Genomic DNA, 23639 nt, shown 5'->3' on the forward strand with positions numbered 1-23639 from the left:
AAAGTGCAATTTTGTCAAACCTAACTCCAAACTTTTTAAAACAAACAGCAGATTTATTATTCATGCCTCCCCAGGCTGACAGCCATTGGCTGAAATTTGGCTCGACTGAAGTGCCTTCATGATAGTGCTTCGGGGCATTTGAGCCTTTTTTTTTTTTTTTTTTAATTATTCAGAGGTCTGGCTCACATCCACCTCAAAGCAATTTGGATTCATAATTCAGCTCTGCTTGCAAGAGAGCAGCTTTACATCGCTGAAAAATCATCAGAAAACTAACCTTCAGTGCACGGAACCAAAAAACACAGTGAATGAAAAAGTTCAAAGGTAAAATAAAACAAGAAATAGGATGATGCTAAATAATAAGAAACGCAAAGATTTCTCCCTACGTCCTACGACATGGCCGTGGCAAAGAAGAGATAAAAAAGAATAAACAAAGATGAGTTCACTCAAAGGTTTAAGAAAAATAAGATTTATTTTGACTGAGGCCAGTGTACACAGATCAAGACTGACAATTTCTGTTGGTTTAAACTTAAGAGTGTGCTGGGCTAGTATTAAAAACAGACATAGATCTATTGACAACGGATCTATTGTTAAACTGCTGTGAAGAGAAAAAAAAAAACACATTTTCTCAGATATTATTAGGTATATCCTGGTCTTACAAGGTGTGATCATAAAGTTCTGCAACTCTGCAAAAACAAAAACAGTCCCCCCTCGAAGGTGGTCTCTGGTGCAACACTGCATGAATCTGTTACATTTGGCTTCATTTTAGAGAACAGAGTCGTATCTGGCTGTATGTAACCAGTGGTGAGCTACAAAAAATCCCAACCTTTGGTGTTTTCGATTTACAGTGTACAGATTTACGTCATTTCTACTAGATGCCGTCCCTTGAATGCCTCAGGATATTAGATCCTTGAATAAGTCTGACCTTGGTGCACAACGCATGAATGCTGGGGAAAAAAATCGTCTAGATCCTGATGCGTTGCTTTTGGATTGTGTGCTGTTTGGTCGGTGGGCTGTAGGTGGACAAGCCGCTCTCATAACCTTTGATGACCCTCCGAGTCAAAGCTGTTTCAGCCTGACACAGAAGTTAACGTTTGAATTGCTCCAGTGGACAGAATGAGACGTTCAAGGAGTGATCTAAAAATAGCAGCGGTGCTGGAAGTAGTCCAGTCCTGCACAAGGACAGTGTGTTGAAGTGGAGCTCAAAGCGTAGTCTTTCATTTCTTTAAGGGTGAAGTCATAAAAGTCACAGAAGTTTCTAATCGCACCTAGTATATCCCGCCGAACCTACATAACATCCTTGGTGGCCATTCTGCATACGACCGCATCAAGCAGACTCCCACATTTCTCCTCCTGGGGAGTGACTTTGTACAGCTGTAATGGAGGGAAAAAATAAATTAAAAATATTCTTTAAATTCATCAAGCAAAGTGTTAAAGCGGTAGTGAGGAAACTGCAATTGATTATGTACTCTGTGGGTTATAACATGATTTTAGGCCCAGTTTTTTTTTTTCTTTTGTCAGATCTTCCCTGAATTTTTCATTTAGTCTGGGACTGGATATAATCCACATCTGAGAATGTTTTGGGAATAAAGCAACATTAGGAGAAACAACTGTGCAGCCTGTCACCCCTGTAACATAACAAGATACAAGTGTGGAATGCAGATTAATTAAAAGCAGCGACCTTTTTGATCTTTGCGTGGTCTGACAGTGAAGAAATCTCTTCCACTGGAACCTGCCGGCCCTCCACCCTGGCTGCAATGTCTGACACGACCTGGGACTCATCTTTGCTGTCAACCATAACGATCAGAACGGAGTCATCACCATCTGAGATCCCAAATCTTTTAAAGGCCTCTGAGATCTATATTAGTGGAAGCATACAGATAGCTTACATATCTAAAACTACGTTAAGAGTAACATATTTTTTTCAAAAATCGGAACATGGATCACAGAAACATCTTCTTCTTCTCACTTACATTATTTGTAGGGGACAGATTGAAGATGATCTCCGAGTAAAGAGTTCTTGTCTTCATTTTTTCTATTTTCTCTAAGTGAACGGCTTTATTGGCAGCTACCAGCACTTGAAAAGGATCCACCAGCTGGAAATGGAAGCACAGGGTCAACGTAAGCAAACAGCAAGACTCCAGGTAATTCTCAATTTTTATTTTTCAGTGAAAGACACGAGTACTTAACGGTTTTATTAGTATGTGTTTTATACAATAAAACACAGGCGTATTTTGAAAAAAAGCATTGCTAAAACAGACGGAAAAGGCTCACCATCGTAGGGTTGATCAAGGCACCGTTTATTTTCCCTTCCATGGCGCTTTTTTTCAGCTCTGCAGCATTTTTGACTTCTTTGAAGAGCATCTGGGTCACTCTGTGGTCGGGGAAAAGCTCCAGCTTTTGTGTTAGATGCATTCTCAAAACACACACACACAAAAGGTTGGATAAAATTCTATAAACGGCACACGGACCACGGTGCTTCACGTGAAGTCTCTACACGGCGGGGGGAACCATAACACGGTGACACCGCGTCAGAGGAAATCTCCTCCTAGGAGGAAAAAAAAGGATATCACAAGGTAGTAAAACGGCAGTCAATAACATAATCATCCAAAATAAATCATACATATGTGTAAGGCAGATATTACTCGACAGATAATCCAACGCTAAAGTATTTAGCATAGTACCGGAACCTATGGTTTTACACGAGTTTCTGTACCGAGCCTATTTCTGAATCGGACCGCCAGCTGTCAAAAATCACAAAAATTCTTCCGTTTAGCAACGGTGGACATGTTTCAGACAGTTTCCTCTAAATTAACGTTTTCCCGCGGTTTAAATTCTGGAGTCTAGTAGTTATGCGAGATACTCTAAAGTCTAACAGCTAGCTCTGGTCTGAACTTTTCTCAGTTTTACACCGTGTTTCGTCGTCAAACATGGAGAAATTTGAAGGCTACATGTTCACTGCTCTGTGCAGCACCAACTTCTTAATATCCTGCCTGCTGTTCTCCAGAGTGACCCGCGAGCAAAGGGAGCCCTATATGGACGAGATCTTCCACGTCCCCCAAGCTCAGAAATACTGCCAGGGAAAATTCAACGAGGTAAAGTGTGAGTGATGAGGGTGAGCCCGCCATTATCAGGCGGATTAAGGTTAGCTAAGAGCAGCGGGGCTTTCGATTAGGGTTAATCTCCACACTGGGCATATAGGGCTGTATCAGTATGGTATGCCTGTCTGGATGGGTTATATTTATTGATGTCACGTGGGCCAGCTTTAAAAAGAGCAAGGGACTTTGTGGTGAAGTGAAGCTTAACTGCTCAGATCTGTATGAAGCTCTGTAAACCTTACATTACTAATGGCTATCTGTAAAGACATGTTGCATGTTCATCCTCATGTGACATGATGCATGGCATCTGACTGACAGTGAAAGCAGTGTGTGTTAGAGGAAACTAGGCTAAACGATGGTGTTTTAGTCAGGGATCCATGAGAGAGTGAGAGTTTTCTAAAAAGTGTTAAAGCCTTGCAGAGAAAAGATTGGGGTGGTTATTATTCATCACAGCCCTGTCTGGTTCACATGCAGCAGAGTAACATGATGCCTGGGTCCAAGCAGATGCCTGCGAGGCTCCAGGCACGTAGGACAAGAGACCAGTAAACGACCGCCTTGGCAGCCCAAAGAACCTTGTGCCTTCCAGCAACCACTAAAGGAATGAAATTCACATTTTCATTGGCTAAGTGGTTGTCATCAGGGAATACACTTTCCTCCTAGCAGTCAGTGGTTGCAAGAGAGTTGGCAATCAGTCTCTAGGACTGTCTGACAGGGGGTTGTCTTTTCCTACAACCAGACTCATGTTATGCCTGCAATCTACTGGAGCCTCTTTCCTTGTCTAGGGCTAAATAGATAAATAATTGGATACAAGCATAAAAGTAGTTCTCCTATAACACATCGTACGCATATTAATGCATGACGTTTTATCAAGTTCAAGATAAAGTGACACGTTTAAGTGTGTTTTATAAACTGTTATGAGCTGTCTTTGTTTGGTGAGGGGGACGTTAGTGCCCGTAGTGAATCTGGGAGTTTTGGATTTTAAGGATTGGTAACGCCTACCCGGAGCCAGCAGTTCAAACAGATGGTGACTTGGATGAGAGCAGTCTTTGATGATGATTTGGGGCTGTTCGCAATGTCTGTGAGGGAAGGAAGAGAACAACAGTGTTGGTGATTCTCTGGAGGGCCTTTTTATCTGCTGCTACGAACCCCATGTACCACAGTGTAATGAACTATGCTCTCAGCGGTGGCTCTGTAGAAGCACAGCAGGAGGAGCATTTAACTGAGATGATTCTTCCTGAGTGTCCTCGGGAAATGCAGGCCCTGCTGGGCCTTCTAAATGATGGCTGAGGTGCCACTGGAACAGGAGAAAACATTAGACCCATGGTGGATGAAATTTAAATGACTTTATTTGTAAATTTGTGTCGTCACATACTCCATTGGACGACATTCATATGTATCAACAGACTGCTATATCATTTGGGCTGTAATTTTAAGATAGCATATAGATGAAGATTCTAAAAAAAGGCTTTTGTCTTGTGGCTCAGGAGCCAGAGCAGGTCGTCTACTAATCCAAAAGTTGGTTGTTCGATGCCTGGCTGTAATAATAAAGTGAGTGCTGATGCAAACACAGGTTTTTTTTTTTTAAATACTTGTATCACAGACTAGCCAAGAGAACTGACAGTGCTATGAAATATCCCTGTGGAGGGCCACAACAATAAGATTATAAAGGGATACAATTAATATTGAGCACCGTGAAGCTCAGCTCAGCTTATTGGTGTGGCCCTTCACAGCGGAAGCCCCCCAACTCCCCACTCAAGAGCCATTATCCGCTCACTCCACATGTTAAGTGAACTTTACACCTTGTGCCGTGTTAACATGTTTTTAATTCATGCAGTGGGACCCGATGATCACCACTCTCCCAGGCCTTTACCTCGTCTCAGTGGGAGTCATCAAGCCTGTGGTGTGGCTCACCGAACTGACAGGCGAGGTGGTGTGCTCCACGGCCATGCTGCGCTTCATCAACCTGCTCTTCAACTGTGGCAACCTTTACCTGATCTATCTGCTCCTCTGCAAGCTGCACCTCAGGGAGAAGGTAAGTCCAGGACACGAAGACAAGACCACAAGTGACTTAATTTTTTTTTTTTCTGATGTCACATTAACTTCTCTTCTAGATGCGGACAACCTCACGCCGAGTCCTGTCAGCGCTGTCTCTGTCCACCTTCCCTGTGCTCTACTTTTTTAACTTCCTCTACTACACCGACGCTGGATCTACTTTCTTCATCCTCTTCACCTACCTCATGACCCTGTACGGCTGCCACAAGGCCTCTGCGCTGCTGGGCGTCTGCTCCGTGCTCTTCCGTCAGACGAACATCATCTGGGTGGCGTTCTGTGCAGCCACTCTGGTGGCAGGGAAAATGGATGACGCCTGGAGGGTGGAGCATACAAAAAAGAGGGACGAGAAGTCTGCACCGTCCCAGATCCCGCTGTCATTCAGCGGAGCTAAGAGAATCCTGCTTTTCACTCTGGAGTTCCTCACCTCACCCAATCACGTGAAGGCGGTGCTGCTGGTGGCCTGGCCTTACGCGCTGGTCGGCGTTGGCTTCCTGGTGTTTGTGGCGCTCAATGATGGGATCGTGGTTGGCGACAGGACGAGCCACGAGGCCTGCCTCAACTTCCCCCAGCTCTTCTACTTCTTCTCCTTCTCCCTCTTCTTCTCTCTCCCCGTCTCGCTGTGTTACCACCGCGTCCTCCGCTTCCTGCAGGCTCTCAAAAAGCAGCCTTTGTTTTTCCTCCTGGTCACCGGCATCTCTTTGCTCCTGGTGTGGAAATTCACCTTTGTCCACAAGTACCTCCTGGCTGATAACCGCCATTTCCCCTTTTATGTGTGGAAGAAACTTTTCCAGAGGCACGAACTGGTGCGTTTCCTCCTCATCCCTCCGTACATCTTCGCCGGGTGGAATTTTCTGGACTCCTTTAAATCGCGCTCTCTCTTTTGGAGTTTGGCTTTCCTGGCTTGCCTCGTGGCCACCACAGTCCCGCAGAAGCTCCTGGAGTTCAGGTACTTCATCGTTCCATACCTGATGTATCGCCTGCACATGCCCCTTCCCTCCCTTCCCAGACTCATCGGGGAGTTCCTCCTGTACACGGCCGTGAACGTTGCCACCATCTACATCTTCATCACCAAGACCTTCCACTGGCCGGACAGCACAGCAACGCAGAGGTTTATGTGGTGAGGAAAAGACTAAAGTAATCATTTCAGGATTTTCTCCTGTGTTACAGGGGACCAGAACATCTTAAAAATCAAAGCAAAGCCTCTGTTACATCTCAGTATCAGACCGACACGGTCATATCATTTTTATACACTAACCACACGGCTTTGTTCTGAATTTGTAGGGTTTTATTCTCCCTACAGACAGAATCAGTATCTCCAGTTTGTATTTGACTGGCAAAAAAAAAAAAAAGTACTTTTCAATGACACTCAAAACACTCATAGGTAAATCCTGCCAGTCAACTGTGAATCATTTGATGACTGAATGAAATTGATATTAACAAAAAATGTTGGTAATAATAACAGTGGGAGATCTCAGTATTGTAAGAGCGCTGGTGTAGATTTAAATCATAATGAAGAATGTTTAATATACTGTACTCGCATGTTGTTTTTACCCCAAACAGTTTTTTTCCCCCTTCAAGCATTGATCCTTGTCGAGGTTAAAAAATAACATTTCAATATGGAATAAAAAAAATCGGGCTCTCAAATAAATTAGCTTCCTTTAAGATTCATAATTCTGACATAAGAAATGTAACTGATTCAGGAAATCAGAAGATTTAATTTGTAAATTTAACAAAATGTTTATTTTGTTGTGTCAAGTCTACTTATGAGGCTTCCTTGTTTTTGTACGGCAGTTTTTTCTACAGCACTTGTAAAATGTAGTACAACAAAATTATTCTTTTGCAAGTATAATTAAAGAGACCAAAAATGATATAATCATAACGTAAAGGTTAGATTTCTTTTGATGAGGGACGGTTTTTTTAAAGCATTTTGTGCCAGTGATGGACGCTGACAGAACTTTATAATAATGGGACTATTTGAAGATGTACATACATTTTTACCTCGATATTCACTGTGACCAAGCCATACGAGTCCACTGGAGGTGACCAAGATGTGTGTCGAGATGTTCACTGTTAATTTAGACGTTTTTGTTTCTGCTCGTCTGTACGTGCCCTTGTGCTCGATTTGTGGATGTGGTTAATTCCGCTGCTTATTTGTTGTCGTTTTCTTTATATGCACGAGATTTCAATCATAAAATTCATCCTAACGAAAATCCGATCACGTTGGTTTGTGACTCACGCGATCAAAGTCAGTCAAATCTGAATGTGTAATTTGTCGTGTTTAGTTTGAATGCAGTGTGACCTGTGTGTAGGTGTGAACACGAGTAAACGTTGTGCATTGATGCTGTAAGTATGCTGCTCCCATCTTCATTCAACTGTGGAATAAAATAGTCAAAATCAAGTCTGTAGAGCACTCGTTTGAGTTTCACGTGAAGATGGACGATAGCGTTATATGTGCACTTGACGGTCACTTTATTAGGTACACCTCCCTACTTCCTTTTTGAAGCTTCTTTTGCCCCCTCGAGATGATTTGAGCTTTTTAACATGCTGCGTTCTCCCGCTGGAAGCAGCTGTCAGAAGATGACTACACTGTCGTCATAAAGGAATGGACACGAGTATTCGGGTCGGCAGAGTTAAAACTACGGGGACTAAAGTGTGCCAAGAAAATATCCCACACATTTGTTACACTACCAGCAGCAGCCTGAACTTTTGCTACAAGCCCGGATGGATCCATGCTGTCATGTTGTTCATGCAACATGCAGACCCTACCACCAGGCAACGTTTCCCAGTGTCCTGATAGGCGTGACCCCGTGTGGTCTTTCCTATCAGCTCGAAGCAGTCTGCCATTCTCTGACCTCTGAAATCAGCAAGACATCTTCTCTGCTGCTCGCTGGATAGTTTCTGTAAACCCTCGAGATGTTTGTGTGGGAAAATCTCAGTCAGTCAGCAGCTTCATAAAGACCAGCTGCCACCAATGTTGTTCACTGGCCATTTTTTCCCCCCTCTACACTACTTCCTCTGTTTCGTGGTTCCACAGAAATGTATGATGAAAACTATGAACACCTTTATTAAACACCTCGTTAATTTGAAGGAACACAACGGAACAGAAATCAAGTCATTTAGAACTTAATCTGATTAATACTGTGACTATTTCTCCTTATTGACATCAAGTGGTACTAACACAGTTTGTCTCAGTCGGATCAGCCAGAGTCAGCCACCAGGAGGCGCTATAATGCAGCGCTAGAGACCTCTATGAACATGAAAGTGCAATTCACCATGAAGTAAATGAATTCAACATCTGATTCAAGAATTGATTCTATTAAAATGAATGTATTGCCAAGATTTTTGTATCTATTTCAAACCCTACCAATAGAGATTAACCAAAGTCAATTTAATGAGTGGGATAAAATGTTATCTAGATATATATGGCAAGGTAAAAGACCAAGGGTTCGCCTTAAAACACTACAGCTGGCTAAGCAAAAGGGAGGATGGGGCCTCCCTGACCTCAGATATTATTATTTTGCAGCGCAGATGAGAGCAATAATATGCTGGTGTAACCAATCATACACTGCCCAATGGAAAACCATTGAGGAACAAATGCTGTCTATACCTATTCAGGCAACTCTAGCTGACAATAACTTACAAACCTATATAAAAAATACTGATAACATGTGGGTGAAAAGGACCCTTAAAACATGGAGAACTATTATAAAGGAATATAAACTCGAGACCAATATTACAGTTCTTAAATGGTGTGCTTACGACTCAGAGTTCAAACCTAATGAACTGGATTCTAGATTCAAGGACTGGACAGGTAAGGGCATAACAGCCCTGTGCAGTATAATGAAGGATGGAAAATTGTTCAGCTTTGACATGCTTAGAAAAACATTTTCATTAGAAAAAGAAGACTTCTATCGATATCTGCAGTTAAGGCACTATGCCGACACGAAGATGAGAAACGTAACAATGATAAACACACGCTTGATGGAACTGTTTATAAAAAGCTATAACTCAGAAACTATTGATAGAATTGTATCATGTCTCTATAAGGGTCTAATGGATTTGAAACCACATTCGACTTCATATATTAGAACAAAATGGGAGAAGGAAGGAGGGATAAAAATATTAGAGGAAGAATGGACGGCAATATGGAGATATCAGTGGATGTGTACCAGCTCACAAAAGTGGAGGGAATTTGGCTGGAAGTGCCTAATTAGATACTTTATAACACCTTCTCAGAAGTCTCATTATGATGATAACCCTCCTGCTTGTTGGAGGAACTGTGGAAATCAAAGTGCAAATCATTACCATATTTTCTGGGACTGCTCAATCTTGAGGGATTATTGGAGAGAAATACATAATGCCTTACAGGATATCTTTAAACGTGAAATACCTCTCGAGAGTAAGACTATGTTCTTTGGATATATACCTCAGGAATGGCCTAAATATGATAAACATTTAATAAATATTTTATTGGTGGCCTGTAAAAAGAATATCACCAGAAAATGGTTATCCCCAGAGAGCCCAAACATAAGTACATGGATGGAAATCACAATGGAAATTTATAACATGGAAAAGATAACAGCTTCTGTTAACCACAAGCTGGAGAAATTTACATCATATTGGGAAAACTGGGTTAAATATATCACGCCTCATAGGCCAGATTTTACTATTACAAACCAATAATTATGATGTATGTATATATATTTATAGGATCACCCCATACCAACACATCCGTGTTTTTTTTTTTTTTTTTTTGTTTCTTTTTTTTCTTTTTTTTCTCTTTTCTTAGGTTTGTTAGTTTTGTTTTTTGTTTTTTGATTTTCGGATTATGTGATGGTTTCAATTACTTCTATCGTTGTAAGTATTCTTCCCTTATGACTTGGATGTAAATTAAAATACTATTTCAGTATTTAAGGCAGATAACCTAAGTATGAAGAATGCTTACATGATGTACATACTGTGAATGCCTGCTTTTGAAACCTTAATAAAAATATGAATTAAAAAAAAAAAAAAGAATTCAACATCTGAGTAACACTGGAAAGTACTCAAGCATTAATCACTAGATGTTTTGTTTGAAGTCGGCCTTGAGAGATATTTAAGGTTCAAACTGACTCAGTGAATTGATATAAAGGCCCTGACTCTAAGAAACACACGTTTACAGGTGAGCATTGTTATTGTTTTGCTCAAAGAGTATCTGTGATGTAAGATTCCTACTTTAAGTAAATGTAGCACCGAGTTTGAGGGCCGTTTTTGTTGTATTTCACGTTTCATGCATGTAATATTTCCAGTGGGTGACCGGTCTGGGCTTTTCTACAGAGCCATGCTGCTGTAATAAGTGCAGAATGTTGTGGTATTGTCTTGCTGAAATACTAAAGGCCTTCACTGTTAGAGACACCATGTGGATGGCAGCCTATGTTCCACTGTGAGGTATATTTAACGCAACACAAATTCTAATCATTTCTATACAAAGTGAATTTATTGAGACTTTCTGGGGTGTCACCTTCGCACACGGTCATGTTATCAATTAACTGCAGCAGTTGTGCAACATTCAGTTTTCTAACATTACACATTTTAATAATGAGTACCCGGGCTGGTACATAAAAATAGAGAATTTAAACAATTAATACATTGCATCTTTATGTTTTACGCACACAGGGTCCTGACTTTTTGGAAACAATGTGGTAACATTATGGAAAAGGTCAATGCTAATTTAGAGCAGTATTTTAGAAGACAGCAGACTCAACTGTAAGAAAGCAGAAAAAAAACGCATGGCGATGATTGCTCTCCATGCCACCTGTGTCGTTACTGGATTCTAATTACAGTAAGAAACACTGGGCCAGCTCACAGCTCATAAAAGTCGCACTGGGAAGATTACACAAATGTTGACTGCACAGCCAATCTGAGCCTGCTGAAAGGACACACTGTATGTACTGTTGTCTTCAGAGCAGCGTTCACAACATCTGCTCGGTCACTTCATGGTTTATAATTGAGTTTTATTTTACTTTTTCAGATTTGTCCTCCTTTCACTACATTGATTTTTTTTTTACTCTGCCAATTGATGAAAGTACAAATTAGTCTTTCTCATCAGGGTGTTTGGGCATTTTGAAAATGACAGTCTCAAAGGGATCGTTCATATATTCGATTCATTTCCTGATGCAATCAATCAAAGTTTGTCCTTGACGATGTGGAATATCTTATTCATCACTGATTGTGTTTCAGGAAGACCTGATAAAATAAGAAAAAGGTTGGAAATGATTGACACCAAGCGTGATAAGTATTTCAGGAAACAGAAAAAAAATGTAAATATCAAAGTCAAACTGTGACAATTCACCTTTTCCTGCCAGTAGTGTGTGGAAGAGTCATAGTTAGCTCTACTTCAGTAAACCTGTAAACTTGAACCTTTTTTCCTGAGTAAAATCTTGACACTGCACATGTGCAGTAGAGCACATGTGAGGATAGTGTGCTAAATACAGCTTCGGCTCAGTCTCAGTGCAGCCTAGCAACACACAACTAGGTTCAAAGAATAGGTGTGCATCTGTACACACATATCAGTTACAATGATACATGTGTGCTGATATTATCTCTCAAGAAGCAGTTTTTAAAGAAGGTAAACAGGTTTGAGGTACAAAAAAAAATTACACAAGAAGTGGACAGTTTTGGTTTAATGAGAAAGCACTGAGCGTCTATAGCTGTAAAACGTTTTCAGCATCACAATGATGCAAACAATCAATGCAGTAAAAGCACACCAGGAAAGAGACAAACGCACAGTGCAACACTATGAGTTATGGATTGGCCTCCCCAGAGCCCGGACCTCAACACTACTGAAGCAGAGTGGGATCATCTCAACAGAGAACAAAACAAAAGGGAGTCAACATCCAAAGAAGAGCTTTGAATGTTCGTCGAGAAGCTTTCCTGAAGACTGCGTAAGAAATGACAAGAAAGCTGCGCAAAAGAGGCTGTGTTGAAGAATAAAAGTGGTCATGAGCTTCAAATACTGACTTTCAAGCTTGTTACATACAAACGAGGGATGACTCAAGATTTCGACAGTATTATAAATAGTGATAATTTTTAAGGTGGGCGCCAAATGTGGAAAGTGGACGATATCTGTGTTATTTAATTAAGGACACGATCTGTATCGTAAATATTTATTTTTCTGTCAGTGGTTGGATAACAGGATTTTCTTCATTTACACTTATAAGAAGAAATTTGTTGGATAGTACACTCAAAAATACATCGTCTCATAGAACAGAGTTTAAAATTTGTATCAATAATGAACCCCCACTCTTCCACAAAACGAGCGCAACTCCCCTCAAAGTGCAAAGACTTCACTTTTATGGCGTTTTTACGCTGACGTCAGCCTGTTATGGCGTCATTGTGACGTCGTAGAGTGTTGAAAATCTAAAGAGTGTTTTCTACAGCTTTCCCATGCCCTTTCATATAAAATATATTACTTTTTTTTTTGCTAACAATGAAGGTAAAGGTCGAATGCTTGGCCAGCTTAAGGTCTAATTTATCGCTGCGAAGTTTGACGACGACCCATAAAAAGTTGTGGGTAATATAAAGTTTTTACTGATTTTCCCATTTGGTGTGACTTTGACCTCGACCCAATTTTCAGCAAAATTGAATCAGCTCAAGCTGTTATTGGTATCTACCATCAAACAACAATTGAAAATGATATCTTAAGCAACTGTCGATGCTAGGCTGCTAACAAACAAAAAGCACTTCCCAGAGGACAAATGTGCTGCTCGCAACGGTCTTTGTCTCACCACAAATCCTCTACGTATATGGAGATTTCAGAATCCTGAGTTTCCTCTACCCGACCAAGCTCCTCATGAGAAATTGTTCAGTCTCTTCTGAGACAGAAACACGAGAATAGCAGGAGATCAAATACACAGAGCTGAGACTTGAATTTGATCACTGAGACGATGTTTTGGTATCGCTGAGGTCTATTTATAAGCCCATCAAGTTTTCCCATTGTGTCCTCTACTTATTCCAAGAACCCATTATTTGTTACAAATAAGAATCAGTGCAGTCAGAGAAAACGTCGGTTCTTTTTCCAGGTGCTAAATTCAAAAAGTATGAAGCAATTAGAGGCAGACCCTGAAGAAGGAGCTATTAGTATTTAAAGTCAAAGGTGAAGACAAGACAGTTTGACACTTGTTGATCTGTTACGGTTACATAAAAAGTTAAAACAACAGTAGAAAATAATTAGAGGGAGAAATAAAGGAAGAAAAAAAGATAGGCTTAAACGATCTCATGACTAATTCTTAGACCTAAATAAAAACATCTTCTGCCTTTTATTCAACAAGGTCAGCGTGACACAGAGAGGAGTCTGAACATTTTCCATTCCATGCTCACACAAGTACATCACATTTACTGAAGACCTACACTCTGAAAATACAAAGTAAAATGCAACTGAAATAAGTAAGTAAGTAAGTAAGATACCTTTATTAATCCCACAAGGGGAAATTTCATGTTTATATGTGAAATCAAAGGTTTGTTTATATTAAGATTTAATCATTAACAGACAATAGATGCTCAGTGAAGAGAATTAAATAGGGATGAAATAAAACGAAAAGACAAAACATTCATTTTACTCTGAAAGTCAAAAAAAGGTGGAATCCAAGCAGGTGGAGTTGAGGACACGGGTGGAACCAACTGGGCTGACAGAGAACGATCAATCAACCTCACTGGCGTGAACCTATAAGGTAGTACAACTCAACAAAGAAAGCATTAAAGCGCCAAACACAGTTAACACTGGACATACATATGATGGGATATTAACTTGCTGCTTGGTTTGCATCCGTCGCATCGCTTGGGTGTGACAAATGAATCGTGGCCTCCTTAATCTGTGGCTCTATTAGGCATTTGAGGGGCAGATGGAGGGTCTGCACATCGCTGCTGGGTGTGGATGGCTGTGGTTTCTGATGAGTGGGCTTGATGATGTAAAGCCTCCAGTGGTAAACGTGCTGTGGTCAGAAATGAGTCACCAGAGTTTTCTGGCGTGTGCTGTTCATCTCTGCTGCATGGTGGCGGGGGGAGGTCGTGATCCACTCTGCATCCCTCCTCACAGCCTCAGTGTGTCAAAGTATCTCTGAGAAGATTTATCCGTTTCATCCTCATCACTGCTTTTTTTTCTTGAGCTCTCTGTCTGTCTCTGCATTCGTGCTTCCACACTTCCACTTAATGCTCTCAGGTGATTTTCTATTTCAACAAACTCATCTCTCTGCACTCTTATCTCTTTTATTCCAGCTGCATTAGCCGTCTTAATGTTCCTTCTTGCGGGAAGCCAAAATGTTTTCCCTAAACATGCATAACACTCATATGGATCCTTCTTCATGCTTTTCCTTCACCACATTTGGAGACATGAAATCCACCACTTTGGAGCTGGGGATCGGTCCGCCAGGGCCTCACTCTACGCCACCGCCTGGCACACAATGCAATACGGCGCCTCTTGTGAGTGTTGGGCCTGACCAGTCGGGCCCATGGACTAAGGCTCAGCCACCAGACGCTCGCCCTCGGGCACCCTACTTTGGCCTGGCTCCAGGGTGGGGCCTCGGTCACCCTATCCTGGGCAGGGTGAACCGTTTCCTTGATGTTCTACTCATAGGGGTCTTCTGAATCGCTCTTTCTCTGGTCCCCCACCCAGGACCAATATGCCATGGGAGACCCTTGTAGGAGGCAGAATCCCTGGACAATTTAGCCCCTGGGATCCCTGGGACACACTGGGAGGAGGCCCTGGGGCAGAACCAGGACATGCTGGAGAGATTATATCTCTCGGCTGGCTTGGGAACGCCTTGTTGTCCCCAGGACAAGCTGGAGAAGGTGGCTAGGGAGAGGAAGGTCTGGGCTTCCCTGCTTAGGCTGGTGCCCCTGCTCATGGATGTGAGCACAGGGAAAGAATCATATTCCTGTTTTCTTTCTGTTTTTCTCTCTTTTTTGCCTTTTTTGTTTTTTTAAGTTAGAACTCTAACCATTTGTGCATCAATGTGGTGCATTAGCTGGATATCCCAGTGTAGGTGGTTTGGGGTCCAAGAGGTTGGCTCTCTTCGTGTTTTACCATCTCAGACCACAGATCCCGTCAGCCATCGAATCCCACTTCTCTGACACCAAGCTTGTTGTGGAAATTAAGATACACACAACCAGGTGGTCTTTGTGAGTTTTATTTGCTTTGTAAACGGGTCAAACAACAGTACAGACAGCATTCGTTACCCTGAGGCACTGTAACCATGGACTATTTATAGAGAAACAAACGCCGGATAATAAAAGAAAACTCTGAGATCAACATGCAGTCTGTCTGAAAGTTTACACAGAGAGGGAAGAACACAATATGGAGCCTTTCATCCGATAAGGTCAGCTTGACATTTTCTGCTATGTGTTCCTTTTTGATTCTCCTAATTACATATATGCTAGACATGCAATAGTAATGACAGCAGTTTATTACTTTCCTTCACAGTCTTCTTTACATTTATGAGTCTGGAAGGATGCGGTTGCAAATTGCCAAACGACTACATGGTAAAGACACAGAAATGTTAGAGTGGCCACTGTCACCGGAAATATCTCAAAGACATTCTGGAGGATTATCATCACCCTTACAGCGGATGGTTACCAAGAGACGTTTCCCTTTTCCACTCTGCTTGCTGTGGGGAGAACACGGAGATTCAATGGGACTGAATTAGGAATAACGATCTCTAAAATTCTGGGGCGTTTTTTTGTTAGTGGTGATGTGATGAAGAAACACAGCTGACGGTGTGATTGAATTCTTGTCAGACAAGCAGTAAGTGGCAAGAGAGCCAAAACATCTAACTCATTCCTCCTTAGAAACAGCTCAAGGTAGCTAATGCCTACATTCCCACATTATCCTATCATTTCTTGTCTTAATCATCCCATAATCTGGAGATATTAGGCTTACTTTTGCAGTGATTGCCATCTAATTAGCTCCTTCTGTGGATTGAAAAGCACATTACTGGAAACGTGTGTAAGTTTTCTTGAGATTGTGACTTAATTAGAGAGCTAATAGCATTTACTCGTGTCTAGAAGGGTCTTAGAATACACATCCTTCATGGCCAGCAACCCATCTCACAGTTTTAAAGCCATCTGGATCAGGACCAAATTTCCGTGGGTCCACCTTCTCTAACAAGTTTCATGAAATTCGCCTTGGCAGTTTGTGCGTTACTAATTGACAACCAAACAAACGGCACTGAAACTGTACCTCTGCCTCGGCTCGCACCCTGGCACACTTGGAGCACAGGAGGCACAAAGAAACAGATGGAGTTACAGAGGACACCATATGCTACCACGTCGTGAAGGAGCACAGGCACGTCTCCGTTCTCTCACAGTGGAAACCGTGCCGGGAAACTTTGCTGTTTAAATGTATAGGTGCATTGCAAATTAATCTCAGAGTAGGACAACAGCAAGGCTGAGACTGGATGGCAGCTGTGTCGGGCTCTACTGTTGCTAAAGCCTAGATTTTTGGCACGCCACCATTTGCTTGTTATCGCTTATATAAAGGCCAGATGATGCTGGGGAGAACGCCATTATTGCGAGTAAAGAGGTAAAAAAAAGAAAAGTAATGAAACCTTTTGGGATCACTGCTAACGCTAAAATAACTTGACGGTGAAATAAAAAGACGATTTCTCAGTTTTTTTGTGATGAACGTCAAACTGCTCAAAAAGTTGACCAAACATAAAACAACTCTCATAAATCCCTTTCACTAGGTCCGTTCCTTCTAGAATTAAGTGATTCTTCCAACAGCAAATTTGGTTATTATGAAGGTTTTGAGGTAATCATGTACCCGTTTGTGCACCGCAGTATAAAGATGGACATGGAAACCTATGACATCATCCACTGGTTTTGAAATTTGAGCCTAGAGAGCAGTCAGGATCTTTCAAATCCTGTACAGAGTATAGAGAGTGTACAGCATGGATTTATTTTAGATCGTGGGCTACATACAGCTCACTCTGATCTTAAGTTGTTTGGACGTGTAAAATTCCGCTTTATGTCATTTTATGATGTTTAACTGCACAATTAGTCCCTGAGATGTCTTAATACAAGATAAATAAGTTTTAACTGCACATCTCAGTTTTTTCTATATGATAAATTAGTAAAATTATAGAAAACGTTCTGGCAGTTCACTGCCCAGGTTGTGCCGTACTTATTCAACATGACGTATTTGGTTCAAAGGAATTTCTAAGTAGACGCTGAAAACACTGTCAGTCTGGCAGAGGCAGAGTGTATGGAGTGGTGAAGTGGCCCAAAATGCAGACACGCAGAACAAAACTTGAATGTTAACAGAAAGCGAGACGTTTATTAAGGCTGGTAAAAACTTTACAAAACAAAAGGCAGAGGTGACGCTAAACAATAACCTAAACTGGGGAAACTACAGATAAACATAAAAAAACCAAAACATGAAACCTGACGTGGATACAAAGATGCATGGAAACATGGCACAAAGGACAACAGACAACCTGACAAAGACCGAATAAGAAAACAAACTGAATACACACAGGAGGATAACGAGGGGATGGGGAACAGGTGGGAACACAGCTGGGACAAATCAGACCTAACAAGACAAGGGAAAGCAAAATTAGACACACTGCACATAAGACAAGGACTTTCACAATAAAACAGGGGTCCGTTCTTCGTACCTCGCTTACTACATCCAAGATCAAATGACACATCCAAGATCAAATCATCGCGCCAACTTTGAGCTCGCTATTCCGGTTCTCCGAACACACCTGTTGTTGACGATTAGTACAGCTGGATGAAGTAATGTGAGATCACTGGGTGGCTTAACAGGGGCTACGCATCGATAGTAGAAACATTGATCGGCAACCCTTTGATTGGTCGGCGAAAATGTCGAAGGAGCGCGCTCGGTATTTTTCGGCAGCAGAGCAAGAACTCTTGAGTGAGGGATTTCAGGAGTTTCAGAGTTTAATTAAAACGCAAGGGAACACTGCAAAGGCTGCAAAAGCAAGGAGAGAGGGCTGGCAGAAAGTTGCTGACAAATTAAACTCGTAAGTAATTTAATAATAATAATAATAATAATAATAATAATAATAATAATAATAATAATAATAATAATAATGGATTGGATTTATATAGCGCTTTTCAAGGCACCCAAAGCGCTTTACAATGCCACTATTCATTCACTCTCACATTCACACACTGGTGGAGGCAGCTACGGTTGTAGCCACAGCTGCCCTGGGGCAGACTGACAGAAGCCAGGAGCTTCGGAGAACCGAATGATCCAAGATCACGCGAAATCGTCAACAATCAAATCCAGCTAACTTACTTAGCGAGGTACGAAGAACGGACCCCAGGAAACAGAATGGAAAGCAGACACGACAACGCGAACTTGACAACATAAGACACGCGACATGAAACACTTAGAGGGTGAGGGAAACTTAAATACAGGAGTAGAAAACACAAAGGGAATCTAATAAACAAATGAACTTAGCTAAACTGAAGAACTTAAACTTAAACATAAACATCTAAATAAACTTAAACTTAAAATACTGGGTCAACAGACCCAGGAACGTGGCAAGAACATTAACCTTTCTGTCATGTAACTGTTTATTCATTACTTAACTAATTTGGTGTAGCATGAATGGCTGTGGGGGAGGTCTTTATCAGCAGGAAAAGCCCCAAAATGTATAAAAATAAAGTCCTTCATATTTTCCAAAGCTGCCCGGTGGGCCATTTGGTCTTAGAGCCGAAAGATCTTCGAGGATGTGAATGTTTTCAAGAAACTTGAAGATGTCCAGTTGCTTTTCTTTCCAAGCTCCTAAGATGATTGGACTAGAGTGAGAACAACAGAATGGAAGTGATGAAAAAAGCAGATTAGCAGCTTAAATACCCGGAAATGCAGGCAAAAGAGTGAATACTGCACTTTGTTTATTGCCCTTACATGTACTCTTTATTGTGTTAGACAGGTGACATAATACACATCCTACTTAATGCTAGACGTTGCAAAATGCAACTCTTCAGTTTCATTTTGCAACGTCTAGAGTTCCTGTGAACTCTAAACTCTACTGTGAGTGGAAATATCTTTCTAAATCCAGCCAACAAACAACAGTCATTATATCACAAATGATATGAATGAAGGCAGTCTGTGTGTGACTAAGACTTACTGGTTAATGAGTCTCCTAGCACGCCTTAAAATGGGCTGTCAGCTGCTCCAATCAATCCAGTCCAGGGACAAATTTAAAGGTGGGCAAGTGGGGGCCAACTGCCCCACTGCTGCCAACTTTTTTGTCCTTAAAATATTTGTAAAAACCAACTGCTTGTTTGTCCAAAAGCTTCTTATATTCTTTGTTTTCTTAGACGGGATGATACATTAAATAATTATAAGTATTTTGTCGATTCACTTTACATATAGGAGATTTCCACACACTTAACTGAAGAGATTTGTGCCACCCTGGCTAGACCTCTTGTCCCTCATTTGGCCTCCCATGTAAGATTTTCTAGATCCACCACTGGATTGCAATCACACTTTATATCTCTAATATTTACATAATTTTTTGGAATTTATCTCAATGATTTAGAAGGGAAGAGCTTAGCAAAACAGGCCACAATGAATTATGCAAACCATTTAAAGACTTAGCATTTGGACCTGCATCGCATTTAGTCCTAAGCTTTGGAAGGAAACTGTGCTTGCACCGAGAAGAGTGTTGGTGTGCCCTGTTCACTCTGCAGCTGGAAAAGTGTTGTATTCTGTTTCTCTATTAATGCATCCACACTTAGAATGAGACTTCTCCGTCTCAAGGCTCAGCCTGCCTATGAAGTGGTTAGACCGGTGGAGACCCAGCAATGTCATTCTGATGGAGAGGCACTGAGCAAAAGGGTGAAATAGCAACACATCAGAACTCATTTGAAGTACACTCAGGTAAAAGTAGCTCTCAGTGGAAGCAGCTACTTGCTTACACTGCTAAATAAAAACTCACTTAAACATTACATATGCTGCAGGAAAATTATTCTATATTGCAAAAGCTTATTAAAACTCTATAACAGGCACAGAGCGCATGAACCTGAACACATCAGCTACAGTACGTGCCGTCTCTTTGCACCTTTAAAAAAACAATTAAAGCACATGAAGAAACTGTTCTATTTATATAAGAACGGTGGGAGTTCAGTGGGCGGAGCGGCCAAAGCATGTGTTTTGTTTTATTAGAGGCACGCAGTAATTATGCAACCTGCCCACATTCATATGAGTGGCGTGACGTCTGGAGAAAGTTTGATGTCCTGTGAGGGACGCGTGGGAGGCGCTCAGGGTCATCTGGAGCCGTCCTGATGGCTTCACGTTTGCAAAAATGCAGCTTCGCCGTAAATATCGCACTGAACACCTGACTGTCCTCCTCTTTTTTAATTTTCTGAGGGATATTTAAATGAGATCCAACTTTAGCTCTGTCTCTGTGCCAGGTTGCTAAGCTACAGCCTGTGTCAGGAAGTGACAGGCGAACATAATTACGACCCTGGTTGACAGACATCGACCACAGTGTTCATTAGACATACTCAAGCATTAAGACATCAAGTCTTTTTAAAGGACAAAATCCTGACACGACCTTTTGTATCAACTAATTACCACATTATCATTTGGTGAATAAGTATTTAGACAGTTAAAGACAAAGGAGTTGGCTCTGGTTTGATGTATGGACGGAGTTTTGTGGCACCACCATCCAGAAATATTGCATTTTACTGTATTTTGTACAAATAAATATATAAAAGCGTTATAATGGGTTTACTGCCACGCTTCTCAATTTCTTAGACGTGTCCTCGTCTGAATTCATGGTCTTGATGTTTTGCTCCGTTGCTGCTAATGAGCTGATTGTGTATGTCGAGTGTTGTTTCCTTGCAGTCAGCATTGCAATGTGCTCTCGCTCTGTCTCATTCTCTCTCCATGCTGCCCTCGCTTTGACTGACAGTGATATTAGCACCTTTTCTTCTCTCTGCCTCTCTTCAGCCTTCAATCATCGCATCTCTTCCTTTGACCTCAAGAGATGCTGGCAAAATAAAGCTATTTGTAGCGGGCAACAGGCGATGTGCAGGAAAATAGATACAAATGATTTGTACTACTCAGAAATATTCACCTGATTTGGAAACAATCAAATCGTAATGTGGAAAATGGTTTTGTCAGAAAAGAATAGCTTAGGAAGCTGTTGAAGTCCTGTACCCAGGACTGAGCGTAAACGTAGAGATCGTGCTGTTGCTGTAGCAGCTCCAAAACTGTGGAACAATCTCCCTTCAGAGATTAGACAGGCTTCTTCCCTACAGGTTTTTAAATCACTCTTTACACCACGGCCTTTGACACCACGTGAGATCTTGGTTTTATTTTTAGTTTTATTTTAGTTGCTTTTAGTTGATTCTATGCTGTTTTATGTTGTTTTTTAATATAGGGTTGTTTTTATTTTTTATGTATTATGTGTTTTATTTATTTATTTTTGCTGTTTTCTGTTATTCTATTGTTTTTAACTTATTTTCTGTACAGCACTTTGGTTCTGTGCTGGGTATTTTAAAGTGCTTTAAAGTGATAGCCTCCACCGTGTTTTGTTTTTTTTGCGTCTTTTCACTAGCACCTACTCGGCTCAACTCAACTTGACTTGGTTTCAGTCATTTTTGGTCACAGCTCAGCAGCCTTTGTGTTTAAGGAAACTGACCCAAATGCAGACACTGAAGGAGACAAAAACAAGGCAAAGGCAAACAGGGGCAATGCTAACTGAAAACTAACTGGGAAAACTAAAAAACTAAGAAATCTGTGACAAGACTGAGGTAACTATGAAAAACTATGAAACAACTATAGCGACTATGGTGACTACTAGGACATGATGTGGAGGGAAAATACACAGACGACCTGACTGAATGAAAGACAGAGACTAAATATACACAGGAGTTGATCAGGGGAAGTGGAAACACATGGGGAAACAGCTGACACACAAGGGGACATAGAAACTAAACTAGAATAACACTCAACTAAATCCTAACTGATAACACCAACACAAGAAACAAAAATACAAATTCATGTTTCATGAAGGAGTCGCTCCCATGAGCATGAGTCATTCAGTGATTCACTCTTTGACAAATCAGTGCCATGCAGCCTGCTGACATCACATTTTCAGCTCTAATCAGCTCACTTGGAACCCTGGTCCACCAGGAACAAAACAAAAGTACCTGGGTACAGGTGTAAAAGAAAACCCTAAAAACAGAGTGGAGTCGAGTAATAGTAACAGTGTGGAAAAGTGTTTAGAGAGGGTTGTAGACACTTAGTAACGTATTGCTCTCCTGACCATCTCCATACATACTAAAAACGATTTGAATAAAAAAAACTCAAATTAGGATTCATGACTCCATAAAACCTGCCGATTCAACTCAAGAGCTAGGAACAAATTATGCGTTTTTGATCATTTTTGCTATTTTTAATTATGTAGACACAAAACTGGTTCATCCCTTGAATCTTTTTTAAACTTGAATGACAAATCAAACTAATAAATAAAACAAAAAAACAAACAAACCAAAAATCCAAAACATTCCTTTGAAAATATTCAGGTACAAGTACTGCTGTTGAGGATTTAATGCAAAACTTCAGTAATGGATTAATATAACATTGGATAAGGGGAAGAATTTGTTGGATTGGTGGTTTGCGACTAGATGAAAATAAACTGGAGTCACCTGTTGTACTTTGTTCCAGAAGAGTTAAAAATCATCTCAATCCCAAGATGTAATCAATAAATACACTAATTTACGGTGGCCCTGAGAGGCCAAACGGACTGCAACTTAAGAAAACACCAGCAATAAGAAAAACGCTGGAAAAGCAAACAAAACACAACGGAAATAGGAAAAAACAGATTTTCCAAAAGCACGGACCAGTTGCAGGAACCAAAACATGGTAGGCGTGTTTTATCATGATTCATATAATACTGATGACGGATTTTAAGGCTAATAGGTAGGCTAACACACTTACCTTTCATCTTTTCTTTCCTCATAAAACCGATCGATCCTCCAATTCTTTTAAGTGTCTCCCAGCGCAATTCGTAGCATATTTTGGTTCCTGCAACTGGTCCGTCGGGTTATTGTCTCCCCAGAAACACTTCCCTATTTCCGTTGTGTTTTGTGTGCTTTTGCAGCGTTTTTCTGGTGTTTTCTTAAGCTGCAGTCCGTTTGGCCTCTCAGAGCCACCGTACTAATTAGCTGTATTTTGAAGTTCATTAAAAGCATAATCCCTTGATGAATAAGTAACACGATGTATATACTGAAAAAATGTTTATCTTTTAATTTGGCCAGACTGTGGGCGCAACAGTAGCATTTAAACAGACATCATTTCTTTGAATTCTTTCCATCAATCTGGCTGTCCATCAGATTTTAACCTGTTAAATCAAAAACACAGATTTTTTCCCCCTCTCATTTCATCTTTCACACATAAATATTGAAACTTCATCTGCGCTATATAATTTGACTTCACTTCATGCAGCCAACCCACAATTTCAGCCCTGATTTTTC

At 41.0% G+C, this 23639-nt stretch overlaps 2 protein-coding genes across 3 annotated transcripts; one reads left to right on the plus strand and one right to left on the minus strand.

Annotated features, from left to right (window-relative positions):
• Positions 1-601: 601 nt before the first annotated feature.
• tprkb (Tp53rk binding protein) lies at positions 602-23246 on the minus strand. Of its 2 annotated transcripts, XM_085386351.1 has the most exons (6): positions 23104-23239; positions 4095-4171; positions 2272-2545; positions 1971-2093; positions 1679-1855; positions 602-1371 (listed from the first exon to the last, which is right to left on the minus strand). In XM_085386351.1, the coding sequence occupies exons 3-6, from the start codon at positions 2410-2412 to the stop codon at positions 1285-1287; spliced, it is 528 nt and encodes a 175-aa protein (XP_085242477.1). In that variant the 5' UTR covers positions 2413-2545; positions 4095-4171; positions 23104-23239; the 3' UTR covers positions 602-1284. The 2 variants fall into 2 exon arrangements, with proteins under 2 accessions (XP_085242477.1, XP_085242478.1); XM_085386352.1 differs by lacking the exon at positions 4095-4171 and having other exon boundaries at positions 23104-23246.
• alg10 (ALG10 alpha-1,2-mannosyltransferase) lies at positions 2595-7545 on the plus strand. The gene is made up of 3 exons (XM_085386350.1): positions 2595-3092; positions 4930-5127; positions 5207-7545. The coding sequence occupies exons 1-3, from the start codon at positions 2928-2930 to the stop codon at positions 6266-6268; spliced, it is 1425 nt and encodes a 474-aa protein (XP_085242476.1). The 5' UTR covers positions 2595-2927; the 3' UTR covers positions 6269-7545.
• Positions 23247-23639: the final 393 nt, after the last annotated feature.

The sequence above is a fragment of the Rhamphochromis longiceps genome, linkage group LG17 (genome assembly GCF_057381845.1).
Source record: "Rhamphochromis longiceps isolate RC_006_pf linkage group LG17, R_longiceps_female_GT1.1, whole genome shotgun sequence".
NCBI classification, from domain to species: Eukaryota; Metazoa; Chordata; class Actinopteri; order Cichliformes; family Cichlidae; genus Rhamphochromis; species Rhamphochromis longiceps.